The sequence below is a fragment of the Hemiscyllium ocellatum genome, chromosome 10 (assembly GCF_020745735.1).
Source record: "Hemiscyllium ocellatum isolate sHemOce1 chromosome 10, sHemOce1.pat.X.cur, whole genome shotgun sequence".
NCBI classification, from domain to species: domain Eukaryota; kingdom Metazoa; phylum Chordata; class Chondrichthyes; order Orectolobiformes; family Hemiscylliidae; genus Hemiscyllium; species Hemiscyllium ocellatum.
The window spans coordinates 68635067-68653393 of NC_083410.1; the positions used below are offsets into that span (position 1 = coordinate 68635067).

Below are 18327 nucleotides of genomic sequence, written 5' to 3' on the forward strand. Positions count from 1 at the left end.
AAGCCCTTCATCAGGAATTATGTTAGTACATTCTACTCCTGCGACAATTCAAAATCCCTGCTTAAAGTCCCTGGAGAACTTACTTTCGGTATGATTTTATTTTCCTTAGGTTACTTAGCCTAAATATTCTCAGTTAAATCAAAGTGTAGCTACTTGTTTAAAAATATATGCTTCTCTCATTTACAGCAATTTGTAGACAGTCCCTAACAGCAATTACATCTCAGTGAAACTATTTTCCTGGGCTGTCACTTATTGTAGTGATTGGAAGGAAGTCATCCAGGTGGACTTCATAGAATGAGCTCCTTAACCGGGGCTGTTAACCTGGTCCAATCAGGGAGTCCTGGCTGAAAGATATAAACAGGGTTCTTCTCACCCTTGCAGCTGGCTCTGTGCTAACTGGGTCAATGTCATGTACTATGCACATGTAAATAAAGAGTGACTTGGTGACGTGATACCAGCCTTTGTGGAATTATTACATCACTTTGTTTTTCTCACTTAGCTTCATAGTCAGCTGAGCTGCTCCCTCACAGGTCCCACAACTCTCCTCTTCCTGGCTTGTTGTCAGGAAGGTTAGCAGGTTTCCTCACAAACTACCTGGAGTGTTTGGGAAGAGAAGCATCCAGGTTGATTTACTCTGGGCTCAGAAGTTGTTTGAGAGAGAAGCATGCATCAAGTTCCAAAGTGCTAAGAAGTCTTTCAACAGAGTAAAGTGTACTAAGCAATGTTCCAAAGAAAAATAATTTAAACTAGAATGATGTTTTATTAGTCCCAGACTGAAGCATTAAAGACACGTTCAGTGAGAAAGAAGTGATGTTTTTGTAGCTTATATAAAGTTAACTGCGTCAGGGACGGAATAGCACTGTAAGGAATCTAGGTTGGGAACATTATAATAATAATTTTTAAAGAGTTATCTGCACTTCCATCAGTGGAATTGAAATTTTAATCATTTTACACCCAAAGTATTCAAGCAAACAGTAAAATCTCTCTCTGAAATAGGGTATTAGATGTTTGCAGATTGCAATGATAGTGGTAATCTATATTCCTTTATAATACAGATTCATAGATTTTTAAACATGCAATAGAAATGATCCAAGCATGGTACAAATTACTGTTTTTTTTTCCTCCTCTTTATCTTTGTATTGGACAGGGAATGGCACCTTAGGGAAGGGATGGCATGTTAGTAATATTGCTGGATGAGTAATCCAGGGAACTGGCTAATGCTCTGGGGATCTGGGTTTGTATCCTATTCAAGCAGATGGTGGATTTTGAATTCAATTAAAAATCTGGAATTTAAATTTATTGATCATGAAACAAGTGTCATTTGTCAGAAAAATCCCATCTAGTTCACGAATGTCCTTTGGGGAAGAAAACTACCGTCCTTCCTTGATTTGGTCTGCATGTGACTCCAGACATACAGCGATGTGGTTGACTCTTAACTGCCTCTGAAATTGCTTAGCAAGCCACTCAGATGTAATAACTACTGGAAAGTCTACAAAAAGCAATAAAATAAGATGGACCACCAGAAACGGTGGCGGAAAGGGTTGGCACAGTGGCTCAGTTGGCATTACTGCCTTAGAGTGCTCGGGACCTGGGTTCCATTCCAGCCTTGGGCGACTGTGTGGAGTTTGCACATTCTCCCCCTATCTGCATGGGTTTTCTCCAGGTGCTCCAATTTCCTCCCACAATCCAAAGATGTGCAGGTTAGGTGAATTGGCCATGCTAAACTGCCTTTAGTGTTAATTGATGTGTAGGTTAGGGGTAAATGCAGAGTAATAAGGTAGGGTGGGTTACTCTTCGGGGGGTCGGTGTGGACTTGTTGGGTCAGATGGCCTATTTCCACACTTGTAGAATCATAGAATCCCTATCAAACGGCAATAACAAATACAGCTCTGGTGAAGTCCTTCAACCATACTTCCTTACTGACACTCTGGGTCTAGTGCCAAAATTAGGAGACCAGTCAAGCATCATCCTGACATAGGTATACTTACAGAATCATATCTTACAATGTTCCATTCACCACCATCACCTCCTTTAGGTATGTCCTACTGAGCTAATGGGACTAAAAGGCACAGTGATATACAGTCAGAAGGAAATTACCCTGGGAAACCTTAACATTGACTGTAGACACCATGAAATGTCATGGCATCGGGTTTCATGTTTTATTGAATTCAGATTATACATCTGCTATGGGGGGATATGAGCTCAGCTACCCTGAACATCATCTGAGTCTCCGGATTACTAGGTCAGTGATAACACCATGTTGCCGCCACCACCCCAATGTTTGCTCATTAACACATACCATCTGTTGGCTGTTTAATCAATAGTCCTCCATGTTGAACAACATTTGGAGGAAACATTGGGGAGGTTGGGGAGACAAGGGTGCAGGGTGTGCTATGTGAGGGGGGACTTAAATCTCAACCAATACGAGTGGCTTGGCAGCAGCAAGCTGGTCAAAGAACAAAGCTGCTGGATTGGGTCTTCAGAAAGTGGTGTGGGAACCACCAAGAGCAAAAAATATGCTTGACCACCTCCTCCCAAATCTTTCTGCCACAGATGCATCTGTCCATGGTGGTATTGGTAAGTGTGGCAATCACACAGTCCTTGTAGCAGCAAAGTCCTTCCTTGTGAACTGAATGGGATAGATTAACTCTAATAACTCAAGACTAGGCATCCACGAAATGCGATGGACCATCAATGCAATCTGCATCCTCCTAGTTTGGAATATCTCCAACACTATCATTATGAGCAAGCCAGGAATCAACCCTGACTCAATCAAGAGCACTCCTCAAGAAGGGTTACACCTAATGAGTTTTGAGAGGGTTTGTAGCTCAGGTTGAGGTTCTGGATGTAGGTTTGCTCACTGAGCTGGAAGATTTGTTTTCAGACGTTGCATCACCATACTAGGTAGCATCTTCAGTGAGCCTCCGGATGAAGCGCTGGTGGTGTAGCCTGCTTTCTATTTATATGTTTGGGTTTGTGATGTAATTTCCTATGATGTCATTTCCTGTTCTTTGGATGGTAAATGGGACCTCAGAGTTCCGATTGGAATGCCATGCTTCTAGGAATTCTCATGCAGTTTCTGTTTGGCTCGTCTTAGGATGGATGTGTTGTCCCAGTCGAAGTGGTATCCTTTCTCATCCATATGTAAGGATAGTAGAGGGGGTCCTGTCTTTTTGTGGCTAGTTGATGTTCATGTATTCTGGTAGCTAATTTTCTGCCTGTTTTGACAATGTAGTGTTTGTTACAGTTCTTGCAAGGTATTTTGTAAATGACATTAGTTTTGCTTGTTTATATAGGATCTTTCAAGTTCATTAACTGCTGTTTTAGTGTGTTGGTGGGTTTGTGGGCTACCATGATGCCAAGAGGTCTGAGTGGTCTGGCAGTCTTTTCTGAGATGCCTTTGATGTAGGGGACTTTCTGGGACTTTTGCCTGCTTGTTTAGGTTTGTTGCTGAGAAACTGGTGAATTGTGTTCTCTGGGTGTCTGTTCTTTTTGAATATACGGTATAGGTGATCTTATTCTGCTTTGCGTAGTCCTCTGTGCTGCAGTGTGTGGTGGCTCTTTAAAATAATGTTCTAATGCAGCTTCGTTTGTGGATGTTGGGATAATTGCTTCTGTAGTTCAGTATTTGGTCCGTATGTGTTGTTTTCCTGTAGGTGCTCGTTTGAAGTTCCCCATTGACTGTTTGCTCTACTGTGACATCTAGGAACGGCAGTTTGTTGTTTTTTTTCTCCTCTTTAGTGAATTTCATGCTAGTAAGGGGATTACTGATTGGGTATTATACATCAAAGGCATCTAGGAAATGACTGCCAGGCTACTCAGACTCCTTGACATCATGGTAGCCCACAAATCACGGGCGGCACGGTGGCACATTGGTTAGCACTGCTGCCTCACAGCGCCAGAGACCTGGGTTCAATTCCCGACTCAGGCGACTGACTGTGTGGAGTTTGCATGTTCTCCCTGTGTCTGCGTGGGTTTCCTCCGGGTGCTCCGGTTTCCTCCCACAGTCCAAAGATGTGCAGGTCAGGTGAATTGCCCGTAGTGTTAGGTAAATGTAGGGGTATGGGTGGGTTGCGCTTCGGTGGGTCAGTGTGGACTTGTTGGGCCGAAGGGTCTGTTTCCACACTGTAAGTAATCTATGTAATCTAATCTATGTATATAAATCCACCAACACATTAAAACAGTAGCTAATGAACGAAAGACCTTATACAGACAACAAGTAAAATTATTGTCATTTACAAGATACCTTGCAAGAACTGTAACAAACAGGCAGAAAACTAGCCACCAGGACACACGAACATCAACTAGCCACAAAAAGGCACTCTCAGTAGTATCCTTACATTTTAAAATGAAATTTAAACTGCATTTTTGAGCAAATTCCCTAATTTCTAACTTGCAAACAGCACTAAAACAAATGAACATTATTAAAAATGTCTTAAATGTTTTGCTCAACAAATTCCAATTAGTTTTATTAGAAATGTCATCCCTACCCCAAACTTAATAAATCTGTGTTGCCTTTTCCCACAAATCTAAGTACTCTGCTCAGTTGTTCCTCCTTAATTATAGCTTCCAATAGCCACCCCAATAACAGAATTTAGATAGGCAGGTTTCTTTTTAAATGCGGATTTACTTTGCAAATTTTCAGAGAGAGGGGACTATTTCTAAATGGAGGCAGCGCTGGATGATTATGGTTATAATATATGCACTTCCCTGTCATGCTGCTGCTGCTAGTCCTATTCTTACCAGAAGATTTGCTGTCATAGTATATCATGTTCACCTATCTTAAACGTGCACTTTAGATTTTCTTTAATCACTCAGTGTCATCCATTGTCTCAACTATGTCTAGGTCAACCTTTTTCTCTCTTTGATTATGTTTTAAAACCCTTAATTTGATCAAGGATCCCCATGGGAGACTGATTAGCAAGGTTAGATCTCACTGAATACAGGGAGAGCTAGCCACTTGGGTGGCTCAAAGGTAGAAGACAGAGGGTGATGGTGGAGGGTTGTTTTTCAGACTGGAGGCCTGTGACCAGTGGAGTGCACAAGGATCGATGCTGGGTCCTCTACCTTTTGTCATTTACATAAATGATTTGGGTGCGAGCATAAAAGATATAGTTAGTAAGTTTGCAGATGGCACCAAAATTGGAGGTGTAGTGGACAGTGAAGATCGTTATCTCAGATTACAACAGGATCTTGACCAGATGGGCCAATGGACTGAGAAGTGGCAGATGAAGTTTAATTCAGATAAATGTGAGGTACTGCATTTTGCGAAAGCAAATCTTAGCAGGACTCTTACACTGAATGGTAAGATCCTAGGGAATGTTGCTGAACAAAGAGATCTTGGAGTGCATGATCATAGCTCCTTGAAAGTGGAAACACAGATAGATAGGATAGTGAAGAAGGCGTTTGGTATGTTTTCCTTTATTGGTCAGAGTATTGAGTACAGGAGTTGGGAGGTCATGTTGCAGTTGTACAGGACATTGGTTAAGCCACTGTTGGAATATTGCGTGCAATTCTGGTCTCCTTCCTAACGGAAAGATGTTATGAAACTTGAAAGGGTTCAGAAAAGATTTACAAGGACGTTGCCAGGGTTGGAGAATTTGAGCCATAAGGAGAGGCTGAACAGGCTGGGGCTGTTTTCCCTGAAGCGTCGGAAGCTGAGGGGTGACCTTATGGAGGTTTACAAAGTTGAGGGGCATGGATAGAGTAAATAGGCAAAGTCTTTTCCCTGGGGTCGGGGAGTCCAAAACTAGAGGGCATAGGTTTAGGGTGAGAGGGGAAAGATATAAAAGAGACCTATGGGGCAACTTTTTCACACAGAGGGTGATACGTGTATAGAATGAGCTGCCAGAGGATGTGGTGGGAGCTGGTACAATTGCAAAATTTAAAAGGCATTTGGATGAGTATATGAATAGGAAGGGTTTGGAGGGATATGGGCTGGGTGCTGGCAGGTGGGACTTGATTGGGTTGGGATATCTGATCGGCATGGATGGGTCGGACCGAAGGATCTGTTTCCATGCTGTACATCTCTGACTTTATGATTCTAAGGTATCAATTTTGCTCTGATTATTGAGCTGAATTTTCTCAGTCCTGTGAAACAATTTTTGGATTTGGGACCAGGGCAAATTAGACAATCTCAGTTTGGGCCAAATCTGTAATGCAATCCCTCTTCTGAGTGCTTTTTCCTGAGCCAGAGTCTGACCAGCAGCGCCTGGCAGAGGTGGACCATTAATTGCCTAATTAAGTGCCCACCTTGGAGTTGCAATTGGTGATATTGTCAGAACCTTCATAACAGCAAATAGCTCCCACTGCTAAGACTGAAATATGTAATTCCCTGGAGCCTCTCTCTCTTATTATGTCCCCACTGGGCAGAGCCATGGGTATCAGAGGGCCACAGATATAGCTTTCAAAATCCTGTGGCAGGCCTTCAGGGTGTATCTCAACCTACATTGATACCTGTTCTGATGGTGCTGATGGCTACACATTGCTGTGGATTCTTTCATTGGGCTGTTGATTCCCTGGTACACTTGCCAAATTTAATTGGATCTCAAATTGGCATACTCTCTGAAGACTGACCAACATTTTGTTATAGGCATAGAAGTGGCCCAGACCATTGTGATTCAGACATTGGCATCCCAGGTGTCTCAGCAAACTCCAGTCTACCCTTGCTTAAAGTTTCTCCCAACAACAAAGTTAGATTGATTATTCTGTCGCTTTTTTTTGAGTAATCTAGCAAGTACAGTTCTCCAGTTTTATTACGCTGTTCTCAGTTGCCAATTTTTGCATTTCTGTTTTGCAATTGACTTTATTCATTACTATAAGATGTTGCTTAAAACTTTCACAAGCGTCTTGTCAAGTCATCCTCATATCTCCTTATGTGTGTCAGTATCTTTGTTTAATGTTTTTGTGAAGCATGTTAGGATGCTTTGCTCTGTTAAAGGAGGTCTATGAATGTATCTTGTTATTGACCCAAGCAGCAGTTTGCCCAAAGGCCAATTCGCTCATATAAAATTGTTGCCACTGGCTTTGGATCAAATCTTAATAGGTTTACAAATGTGTAGTCTCAGACTTGCTTTGCCTTTTTATATCTTCAGAGCATGGCACATAGCACTCTTCCAGTAAAATGAATCAACTACAACTTTTTTAATCATATAAAGTTTACATCTGATCCAATTTTCAACTTATCTAAATTTCCCTCAAACTGTTGATAGTTCTTTAGGGATTTAACGATCCTTTATATGACTGAATTAAGCACCACATTATAATTAAAATATTTGATTGCTCTCTCAAGTGTATTTACACGTAAGTAAATAAGACGGTGCAACACTGATATTAAGTGCAGATCTAATGCTAACTGGAGCTGTTCTGCCTTGGAACTGGAGTAAAGGGGCTTTCATTAAAACAAAATACTTTATTATGTTATGTGTAAAAATGTTATCCTGCTCATAAAATTCATGTACGACAGTGTACCTCAGTAAGTAAATCATACTGGAGTTGAAATCTAAAAATACTTATCTTTTCTATATTTTAAAACTCTTTGGGCACTATCTTTGACTATTCATGCATTACAATAACTCATTGCAAACAGTAATGTGAGAGCAGCAGAAATGTAGTTGTACTGTTACTCATACTATTAATGATTTTCCCAAGAAAGTGCACATAACTTCTGAAAACCCTTCTCTTTCTAATAGTTTATCAATGCAATAGGATGTTTCCCTTCAGCAACGTAAGCATTTTAAAAGTTCTGACTAGAGTAATTGTATAGCAGAATGGATTAAAATATCTAATTTGCCACAAATGGGAGTGAAGCCTAAATGACGCATCTCCAATGTTCCTGCTGTTTACCAACTCAAAACCCTGACATCTGCTGGCATTTGATGCGAGACATTTGCAGCGTAAGATATCTCTCAAGTAAATTTCAGTCAGATTTAGGAGTTAGTTGCTGAAATGAATTTTATGATCAGTATCAAATGCTGCAGAGAAATAAATTTTGAATTGGGTGGAGAAGCAAGTATTGCAGAGTAATTGCTTAGTATTTAGCACAATGTCAGAAAAATAATTAATCCAGCACCCTTGAAGCAGGATAATATTAGCAGTTTCTGGCTGCCTACTTGAAAAAGAAACCAAGGAAAAGTTCAAATGTTTAGATTGTTGTCTGATTGCAGGTTTCTGTTTACGATATTTGAGTTTAGTTACTGATTAGTGTTTTCACTAGATTCTTGGTGTCATTTACAGCCAGGTAGGTCTATGGCAATACATTGAACAATTGAGGTGTTTGTTGCCTTGCATCTGAGTAAATGAACAATTTGTTCTTTTTTTTCTTCTTGTAAGCTTTTTGTTCAAAAGCCCTGTTACATGCATCATCTAACTTCACGTTTTTTTAAAATTCTTAAAAGTCTACCTCTAAATGTGACTTAGTTGATATAGTATTCTGAATTGCAACTGAAAAGCATTTTTAAATTGGAATTCAACAGGATATTGTAGCTTTGAATTGAATCAGTAACAACACTGCAACAAGAGAGCTTTACACACTGTGTTACAAATAAAATGTTTAAATTTTTGTAAATTTCAGATTTCACTAGTGTGCCAGATGTGCCGGCTCTAACAAGAAGTATCCCAACAGACTTTGTGGAGTCATTGCATCAGGATGAAAATACTGAATCATTTTTAAAGGTAAGTGCTGACATTCTGTTAGTGCTTTGTAAACTATCGTGTGATTTCTGAACAGAATCTACAAAAGATAGAATCAGCATTTAAGTTTTTCATAGGCTGGTATGTTGCTTTCCTTGACTTTGGTAAATATCAAAAGTAAATAATTAGAATGACAGAATATATAGTATATACTAAGACAGAAATATTGGTGTAGACGTTGTGAATTTTAGGTTGCTGTTAATGAGGTTCCAAGAAAACAACAATGAAAAGCTTAATGTTTAATTTCCATGTTGAAATCCATTAAAAATAATCAACCTAACTCATTTCTGTTGTTTAATACCAGTCTAACATTTCAATTTCGTTTTGACTTCAGCAGTTTTCAAAACTTAACATTTAGATGCCTTTACTTCGAAACATGTTTGCAAAAGCATTAGATTTGCTTATGAGTATTCTTTCTCATGTGTTTATTCTTAGTTTTCCATTGACAGGATTGAAATGTTAGTAACTCTAATCTGTTTAGATGCATGTTGCAGTTTTAATCGCTCCTTTCTCTTTTTTTATTTTCCCATGTGAGAAAGCTTTCATTTTTTAAAGTAGTACAGTTGGAAGGCCTTCAGTATCTCAACTAAGTGACCAATATTTAAAACTTTGGGTTTCAGGCTATTCCACCATGGAGGGTATTATATCCAATCTTGGTTTTAGGAGCCCTTGGCCACTCGCAATTAATAAGGGATTGTAGCTGTTTAGTTTCCTCCACCAAATGATCCATAATGTTTAGACTAACTTGCACTTTGTTAACTAGGCATATTTCAGAAACAAGATAGTCCAAGAGTTATGTAAAAGTTGATAACACTCCCTCTGCATCTCTTTCTCCTCATTCCTTGGTGAATATAATCCCCAAGAGCACCCTTCAGCAGACCATTGTAGATTAGAACAGAACAGAAACTGGAAACTTGCTGTGCAAGTACAGTCTGAGTAGCATTTCATCCCAATCTATTTGAAAGTAACCATTTGTTAATGTTTTTTGCATTGTTCAGACTTAACGTTTAGTTGTACAAGCAACATTTATTTGGCTCAGTGCTGATATATATTTTGTGAAATTGGCTAAGTAGTTATGGTCAGAATGTCATGTAAATAATACAAAATTTAGTGTGTCAATCTCTTACATCCTTATTGAAATAAATTGTGTATTTTACTCTTTTTTTTTTGTTTTGAATAATTAGTAATCAAAACTAGGACCAGAAATTATATGCCTGCAGAACAATTATTCAAATATTTTGAAAGACTATCTTTGGTTAACTATGACAATTATTATTTAAAAACAATGCAATCCACATGCACATTCTCAAAATTCAAAATTAATTTTGAGTCTCTATATAAAAAAAATGTGATATGAGAGAGAATTAGCCCATGCTTTCTGCTCCCTTTCAGCCTCTTGAAGGTTCATTGTACTGACATTCTACATTAAACTGATGTGTCTTGATGCAGTGAATAAATGCATTCACTCGAAGTGCTGTTGAAATTTGCAGAAATAGGTGTGGCAAAATGCAGAAATAACCCAAATATTCGTTAAAAATTTCACAATAAAAAACCCCTATTACAGTTAGGTTAACTGTTCTGGTGGAAATGTTTTACAAACCAACTTTGTCACAAGAAAATTACGCAACTCAAATTTTAAAAAATACTCAATTATTGCAGAAGTACACAGTGAGTCACTCAACCTATCATTTCCCTATCCAGCTGTTAATGTTTTGGCTGTCAATGCTTTGTTTAAAGTACTCCAATCATGTGATGCACCAAATTAATCACTCCTTTTTCTCTCAATATTCAAAATGCTGTGTATTTCCAGAAATTTCTGTTTTTAGCTACTGGTGTCTGTGATTGAAGCTGGCTGATTAAATACTGTTCAGAATCAGTGAGCTGAGATGCAAGTTCAGTTACAGTGCTGTCAGATCAATTTGAAGCTCCTCATTGATTCTAGTGGTGAGTCATTGTGTGTCTCTTGTAAAGAACACAGTACTTTCAATAATTCATCAAGTTTTCATTCTGGAACTGATGCCCACCAGAACATTCAGCTTGCTTCCTGCATGAAGTTGGGCTAACAAAGATGTTCCACAATTTATTTTCATTGGAAATGTGATTCATTTGTTCAAAGGATATTTCAAATGTAGCATATTCATCATTACGCCTCCTAACAAAGAAATTGCATTGTATGCAACACTTCAAAGCCCTTCAGAAATCTAAAAGAATTTCACACGAGGGGAATTGCTATTTAATTATTTGGATAAAATTGCAGTTATTTTAGGTACTACAAAAACTACGAAGTGATTGATAACTTTTTTTGGTTAAGTACATTGTAGAATAATATTCACTAAAGACTCGGGAGGCCTTTTGCTCTGCTTGAAATAGTGTCATGAAATCTTTAACATGCAGTCGAATTATTAGCATAGACAGATCTAGGATTTTAATTTAACATTTTACCCAAAAGAGGTCATCCTTGACAAAATAGCATTTCTGTTTCATGAACATAGAAGCCTTGATCTTGGCAAGCTTACTGCAAGCAACATGTTATCGTGACGTGAAAAGTAGATAAAGCACGGACAAGATGTTGTAGAGTATTGATGGTGAATCGTAATCTGCATATCAATAAAGTAATCGCTTTTGTTTTGACAATCTTCCATAAATTTATGTCTAAAAACAAATTGATTGCTATGTTTGTAAGAATTCTAATTTCTATAACTTGAATTTGAATTTAAGAGAATGCAGCTTTGAAACTGAAGTTTTATTTGAGCTTTAAAAGTAAAACTCCAAGTTGCACTTCAAATTAGTAAACTATTTCATTGTGATCCGTGGTTGAACATTGTACAAAGGCTGTGAAAATATTTACATTTTCTGTTTGCTTTGACCCAGTTTTGACCATTTCAAGAGGAAGTCGTACTATTTGAACTCCATATCCTGCTTCAAATATGAATAATTGCTGCATCTGGTGTCACTCTAGTGATGCAGCTTAAAACTTATTTAAATATTCTCCCTTCATTCTCTCAGCTTTAGGGCGCTAGTGGCACAGCAGTAGTTTACTGTTCACTGAGCCCGGAGATCCAGATTCAAGTCCCATCTGCTCCAGAGGTGTGTCATAGCATCTTTGAACAGGTTGATCAGGATTTTATCCCTTTGGCTCAAAATGTGATGCTGCATAATCCTAAGATTTCCTTAAGAGCTACCACCCACTGCAGTAAAATTTTATTCAGCAGCCTGTTCATACCTTAAAACAAAAGCCAGATGAGTAAACGGCAATAGAAAAACAGCAAGACAGGCATTTAATTTAGAGTTGCAAGTTGTTCGTGTGGCGCAGAATCCTTAAGCAGCTCCAATACCGGTTATCCAGTAAGAAGTTGTGTTTTCATTAACAATTTTAAAAAATTAGGCGTGGTCCACTTTCTGCAAGTATATAATTCTTTGTTATTGGAGACGTAGTAAGATCATAGTTCATTTAAGATGATTTTATCTTAGTGAGTGCATCTTCAGAAGTGAAATTAGAGTTTAAGGCGCTCGAGGAAGAATCCATTTTTGGTGCTGTTTTGTAACCTTAGGATCCTAAGTAAAATGTGACTTAATGAATTGCAGCTGTGTGCCAGTTTCTCAACAGTAATGCTACCACTGAGTGCTATGTAATTTTATGTACCATTATCATCTGAAAGCACCCATTACTGTCAAAGCTGCATTCAAGCTTTGTCAGCTCCATTGGTATAGTCTTTGAGCTACGAATAAAATTATAATGTGACAGGAGGAGAATTGTATTTCTTGCAGAAAAAAAGACAAATGATCTCTTCCAAAAAAGGTAACTTATTACTGCAGCTTAAGTGAACCTACAGCAGGCTTCATCCATATATATAATCTAAAAGTGATTTTGAAACACAAAATGATGTTTGTGTCATACAGCAGTTGCTTCTATAACAATATTATGCAGTGTGAATCGTCTTTATGAACATTATGCATGGTGACAAAAGGGGGAAGCTTATGCATTTGATGTTATCTGCCCTCAAGCCATTTCCTATTGGACAATGATGTTTGAAGGCATTGAGTGCACGGAGGAAGTATTGAGAAGCATCTGTATTTCTGTTTATTGCTCTTTTAAAGTTGATTTTGTGACATTTGCTTTGCTTTCCACCTCGGGTTTTCCATTTCTTAAGTTTAAAAACAGTGAGTGTCAAGTCACTCTCTGGATTCGGCTAGATTTTTTTATTCCCGGCTCTCCCAGAGTGTGGATCTTTGAACAGCAGCACAGGTAAGATCATGTCAAAGCACTATTCGAAGTCAAGTTCTGAAATACAGTAATTAAATGAAAGAAAAATATTTTAAAATGCCTCCAAATGTAATGTTGCTTTTAAATAACATAAGTATCACTAGTGTTGAATGATGTCATAGGTCTCCAATCACCATCCATGCCAAATGTACAATTTAACACCTGTGCAGTTTTAATGTCAGCTTCCAAATGTATCCAGCCCTCATTTGAACAAGTTTGAAGCATGTTATTTTAGCAAAATTGTTATTACATACACAATTGCCTCCTAGCTTAGATTATTTCACATGCTTTCTGAAATACTTTGGTGTAGGCTACTGCACAACAAAGCTTGTAGTAATTTTAACTTTTATAGAAGAATATTTATAAATGAGGTAGATAATCTATAGTAACAACAACTACAGTAACATTGAAGAATGAGGAACTTTCAGGAAAATGAAAACTACGATTGACATGATAATTATGTTTTTTTAGCAGTCACAAAAAACATGGACTTCAGTAAGGCGTTCGACAAGGTTCCCCATGTGAGACTGGTTAGCAAGGTTAGATCTCACAGAATACAGGGAGAACTAGCCATTTGGCTACAGAACTGGCTCAAAGGTAGAAGACAGAGGGTGGTGGTGGAGGGTTGTTTTTCAGACTGGAGGACTGTGATCAGTGGAGTGCCACAAGGATCAGTGCTGGATCCACTACTTTTCATCATTTACATAAATGATTTGGATGTGAGCATAAGAGGTATAGTTAGTAATTTTGCAGATGACACCAAAATTGGAGGTGTAGTAGACAGTGAAGAAGGTTACCTCAGATTACAACATTAAAAATCACAACACCGGGTTATAGTCCAACAGGTTTAATTGGAAGCACACTAGCTTTCGGAGCGACGCTCCTTCATCAGGTGATTGTGGAGGTCTCGATCTTAACAGAATTTATAGCAACAATTCGCAGTGTGATGTAACTGAAATTATACATTGAAAAATTGATTGTTAAGCCTTTCATCTGTTAGCATACAGTGATAGTTTCACTTCTTTCACTTCTTTTTAAAGTTGCATTCTTGGGTTAGCTGCTAACAATGGTGATAGCTCGACAATATGTTGAAGGTGTTAGCCCCCTGTGTTCTCTGTCTATGACCTGATGTTTAGATTGATTCTAATCTAAAAAGTGAGACAACAGTGTTTTACATAAATTCCTGCGGTTTTTGAGCTCAGAGTTCTACATGAATGTATGCAGTTTTTGAGCAACGTGCAATGTAACTGTGCAATACAAATTCACCACATAAAATTTGTGTGCATGTGAGTTTTTGTCTGTCTGTGTGTGTCTGTCTGTCTGGGGTGGGGGCTGAGTGTGAGAAAGTGTGTGTGTGAGTGTGTAGTGGGTGCAGAGTGTCTTAAGTCTGCGAGGGGGTGCATGTGTGAGCGTGGGAGTGTGTGTCTCTATAAGGGTGTGTGTGGGGGGGTGTGGGTGTGTGGATGTGTGTAGTGCAATGGTGATCACCTATAATGTGACATGAACCCAAGGTCCTGGTTGAGGCCCTCCCTATGGGTACCAAACTTAGCTATCAGCCTCTGCTCGGCCACTTTCCTCTGCTGCCTGTCCCGAAGTCCACCTTGGAGGATGGTCACCCAAAGGTCCGAGGCTGAATGTCCTGGACCACTGAAGTGTTCCCCAACTGGGAGGAAACCCTCTTGTCTGTTGATTGCTGTGCGGTGCCCATTCATCCGTTGTCGTAGCCAAATCAGATTACAACAGGGGTCTTGATCAGATTGGCCAGTGGGCTGAGAAGTGGCACATAGAGATAACTCAGGTAAATGTGAGGTGCTGCATTTTGGGAAAGCAAATCTTAGCAGGACTTATACAATTAATGGTAAGGTCCTCGGGAGTGTTGCTGAACAGAAACCTTGGAGTGCAGGTTCAAAGCTCCTTGAAAGTGGATAGGATAGATAGGATAGTGAAATACCAAGGTTTTTCGGAAAGCATGTTAAATAATCTAAGCTAGGAGGCAATTGTGTATGTAATAACAATTTTTCTAAAATAATATGCTTCAAACTTGTTCAAATGAGGGCTGGATACATTTGGAAGCTGACATTAAAACTGCACAGTTGCTAAATTGTACATTTGGCATGGATGATGATTGGAGACCTATGACCTTTATTGGTCAGAGTATTGAGTACAGGACATTGGTTCGGCCACTGTTGGAATATTGCATGTGGTTCTGGTCTCCTTCCTGTTGAAAAGCTGTTGTGAAACTTGAAAGGGTTCAGAAAAGATTTACAAGGATGTTGCCAAGATTAGAGGATTTGAGCTGTTTTCCCTGGAGCATCGGAGGCTAAGGGGTGACCTTATAAAGGTTTACAAAATTATGAGGGGCATGGATAGGATAAATAGGCAAAGTCTTTTCCCTGTCGTGGGGGAGTCCAGAACTAGAGGGCATAGGTTTAGGGTGAGAGGGAAAAGATATAAAAGAGACTTCGGGGCAACTTTTTCACACAGGGTGGTATGTGTATGGAATGAGTTGCCAGACAATGTGGTGGAGGCTGGTACAATTGCAACATTTAAAAGGCACCTGGATGAGTAAATGAATAGGAAGGGTTTGGAGGGATATGGGCCGGGTGCTGGCAGGTGGGACTAGATTGCGTTGGGATATCTGGTCAGCATGGACAGGTTGGACCAAAAGGTCTGCTTCTGTGCTGTACATCTCTATGATTCTATGACTATACTCTTGACGAGGTTGTGAGTTGGTGTTTATATACCTCTGGATCTTGTTCTTATTTCATTCATGTGCTAAATTTGGGTTGAATTGAAAACCAGTTGTCACTGAAAGGTTAAACTGGCATGGGGGTGGGGTTCAAACACTTTGACTGTTTCTGTTAAACACCTCCATGATAATTTACTTGCACAAGGAATTTTCTTCTACATATTGATATTCTACTAAATAGCTGAAGGAATTAATGTGTAAATATATTTGCATGAATACTGCTACTTCCATTGTGCATTGCTCATGAAAGAGTTGTTCATGTCTATGCTTAAATATTTATGTGCTGACAGCTTGCTAATTGTGGCTTATCCATTTTTAGTCAAGTTCCACAATTTCAGGGAGGATGAATTGGTTTGCAGAAAGAGAATGCTGATTATATTTTTTTTCTCGCTTTTTGTACTCCAATCAACTGTAACAGCTGTTATGATACACCATCTCAAACCTTGTGCAGGTCACAATCAAACAAGGAGGCACTCGTGGCTCTGAAACTTAATCCCTCTACCAATAAACGCTAACACACCATATGCCGCCTTAGCAACCCTATCAACCTGAGTGGCAACTTTCAGGGATCTATGTACATGGACACAGAGATTTCTCTGCTCATCTACACTACCAAGAGTCTTACAAATAGCCCAGTACTCTGTTTTCCTGTTATTCCTTCCAAAATGAATCACCTCACACTTTTCCACATTAAGCTCCATTTCGCACCTCTCAGCCGAGCTCTGCAGCTTATCTATGTCCCTCTGTAGCCTGCAACATCTTCCCACACTGGCTGCAACTTCACTGACCTTAATGTCATCCACAAATTTACTAACCCATCCTTTTACGCCCTCATCTAGGTCATTTATAAAAATGACAAGCCGCAGTGGTCCCAAAACAGAGCCTTGCAGTACACCACTAGTAACTGAACTCCAGGATGAACATTTCCCATAAACCATCACCCTCTGTCTTCTTTCATCTCGCCAATTTCTTATCCAAACTGCTCAATCATCCTCAATCCCATGCCTCTATATTTTTTGCAGTAGCCTACCATGGGGAACCTTATCAAAGGCTTTACTAAAATCCATATACACCACATCATCTGCTTTACCCTCATTCATCTGTTTGATCACCTTCTCAAAGAACTCAGTAAGGTTTATGAGGCATGATCTACCCATCACAAAACACTATTGACTATCCCTAATCAAATTACTCCTGTCTAGATGGTTTTCAATCCAAACTGTTATAAACTTTTCCAACACTTTACCCACAATTGAAGTAAGGCTCACTGGTCTAGGATCGTCTCTAATCCCTTTCTTGAGCAAATGGACATTTGCTATCCTCCAGGCTTCTGCCACTATTCCTGTAGACAATGATGACATAAAAATCAAAGCCAAAGATTCTGCAATATCCTCCCTAGTTTCCCAGAGAATGCTAGGATAAATCCCATCCGGCCCAAGGGACATACCTATTTTCACACATGCCAGAATTGCTAACACTTCCTCCTTTTGAACCTCATCTAGTCTAATGGCCTCAACAACATTGTCTTTTTTCTTATCTCAGACTCCACATACAACTTCCCACTCCTATCTTTGACTGGCGCCTAATCTTATTCTAGTCATTCTTTTATTCCTGACTGATTTGTAATATGTGCATAGCCATCAAAGGGGATAATGTTCAATTTCATTCACTTGTTAGATGTTCACAAGTAGCATTTGGTAGAATATTCAGTTGAATATTTTGTGTTTCTACCTGTAATGAAAACATTCTCTCTCAATCTAAATTTTCGTACCGTTACAATTGGCAGGCGTCATACTTTGGCAAGTAAGGTAATGGTAGTAATGAGTTGCGAGATTGTTTTCACTCTGAGACTTAGGGTTGAATTTTCCCAAATATCAGCTAATTGTCAATTTTCCCTGTTAATACCCTGTCTGAAGGAGTGCTACGCTCTTCCAATTGAGTATGGGAGCATCACATGTTGGAAAGCCTTCAAACAGTTGTTAATGTTGACTATAATTAAGCCATAGGAGGAGAGGAAACAACAAACAAAATGCTGCAGTTGCTTTTGGGACAAAGCAGGGACTGTTTGCCTTTCAACTAACAGCAACTTGGGGTCAATGAATAGTGATTTCACCTAATTCCAAACATTTTGATGTGTGTGTGTGTAAATTAAGTCCTGGCTTGTTGCACTAGTTTATCACAATGCAAGTTGATATTCCACCTGCTCTATGGCCTATTCTTCCTCCTCAGAAGATGGTTGCTGCTTTCTCAGCTCTTCGATGTCTATCACACCCTCTACTTTGTGCTCCAGTTGCACAGAGCACAGAATGAAAAAGATTATGTCATGCAGTCTGTCTGGAGTGTACTGTCGGCCACCACTCTCCCCCAGTCTGATCCAGGCAACTGAATCTCATCTTCAGGAGGCTTATCATTTGCTCAACTATGGCCCTCGCCAAAGAATGGGCTGCATTGTATTTGTTCTCCGCCTCAGTGGTGAGTTATGTAATGGAGGTGTTGGGGTAGCCCTCATCTCCATTCTTGTAAAACATTTAGCCCTTGAAATGCAGCAGGCATCTTAGAGTTGTCTATGATGTACGGCATCATTCAACCTTCTAGGGTACCTGGCATAGATTTCAAAGATGCA

At 39.3% G+C, this 18327-nt stretch overlaps 1 protein-coding gene across 2 annotated transcripts in view; it reads left to right on the plus strand.

Moving 5' to 3' along the window:
* The window catches only part of LOC132819796 (rho guanine nucleotide exchange factor TIAM2), a 401154-nt gene that overhangs the window by 288160 nt on the left and 94667 nt on the right, over positions 1 to 18327 (plus strand). Inside the window, exon 15 of one of the 2 annotated variants that reach the window (XM_060831569.1) lies at positions 8573 to 8673. In XM_060831569.1, coding sequence (XP_060687552.1) covers positions 8573 to 8673 — 101 coding nt within the window. Of the gene's footprint in view, positions 1 to 8572; positions 8674 to 12883; positions 12938 to 18327 lie in introns of those variants that run through there. The other variant, XM_060831570.1, reaches the window with a different exon arrangement.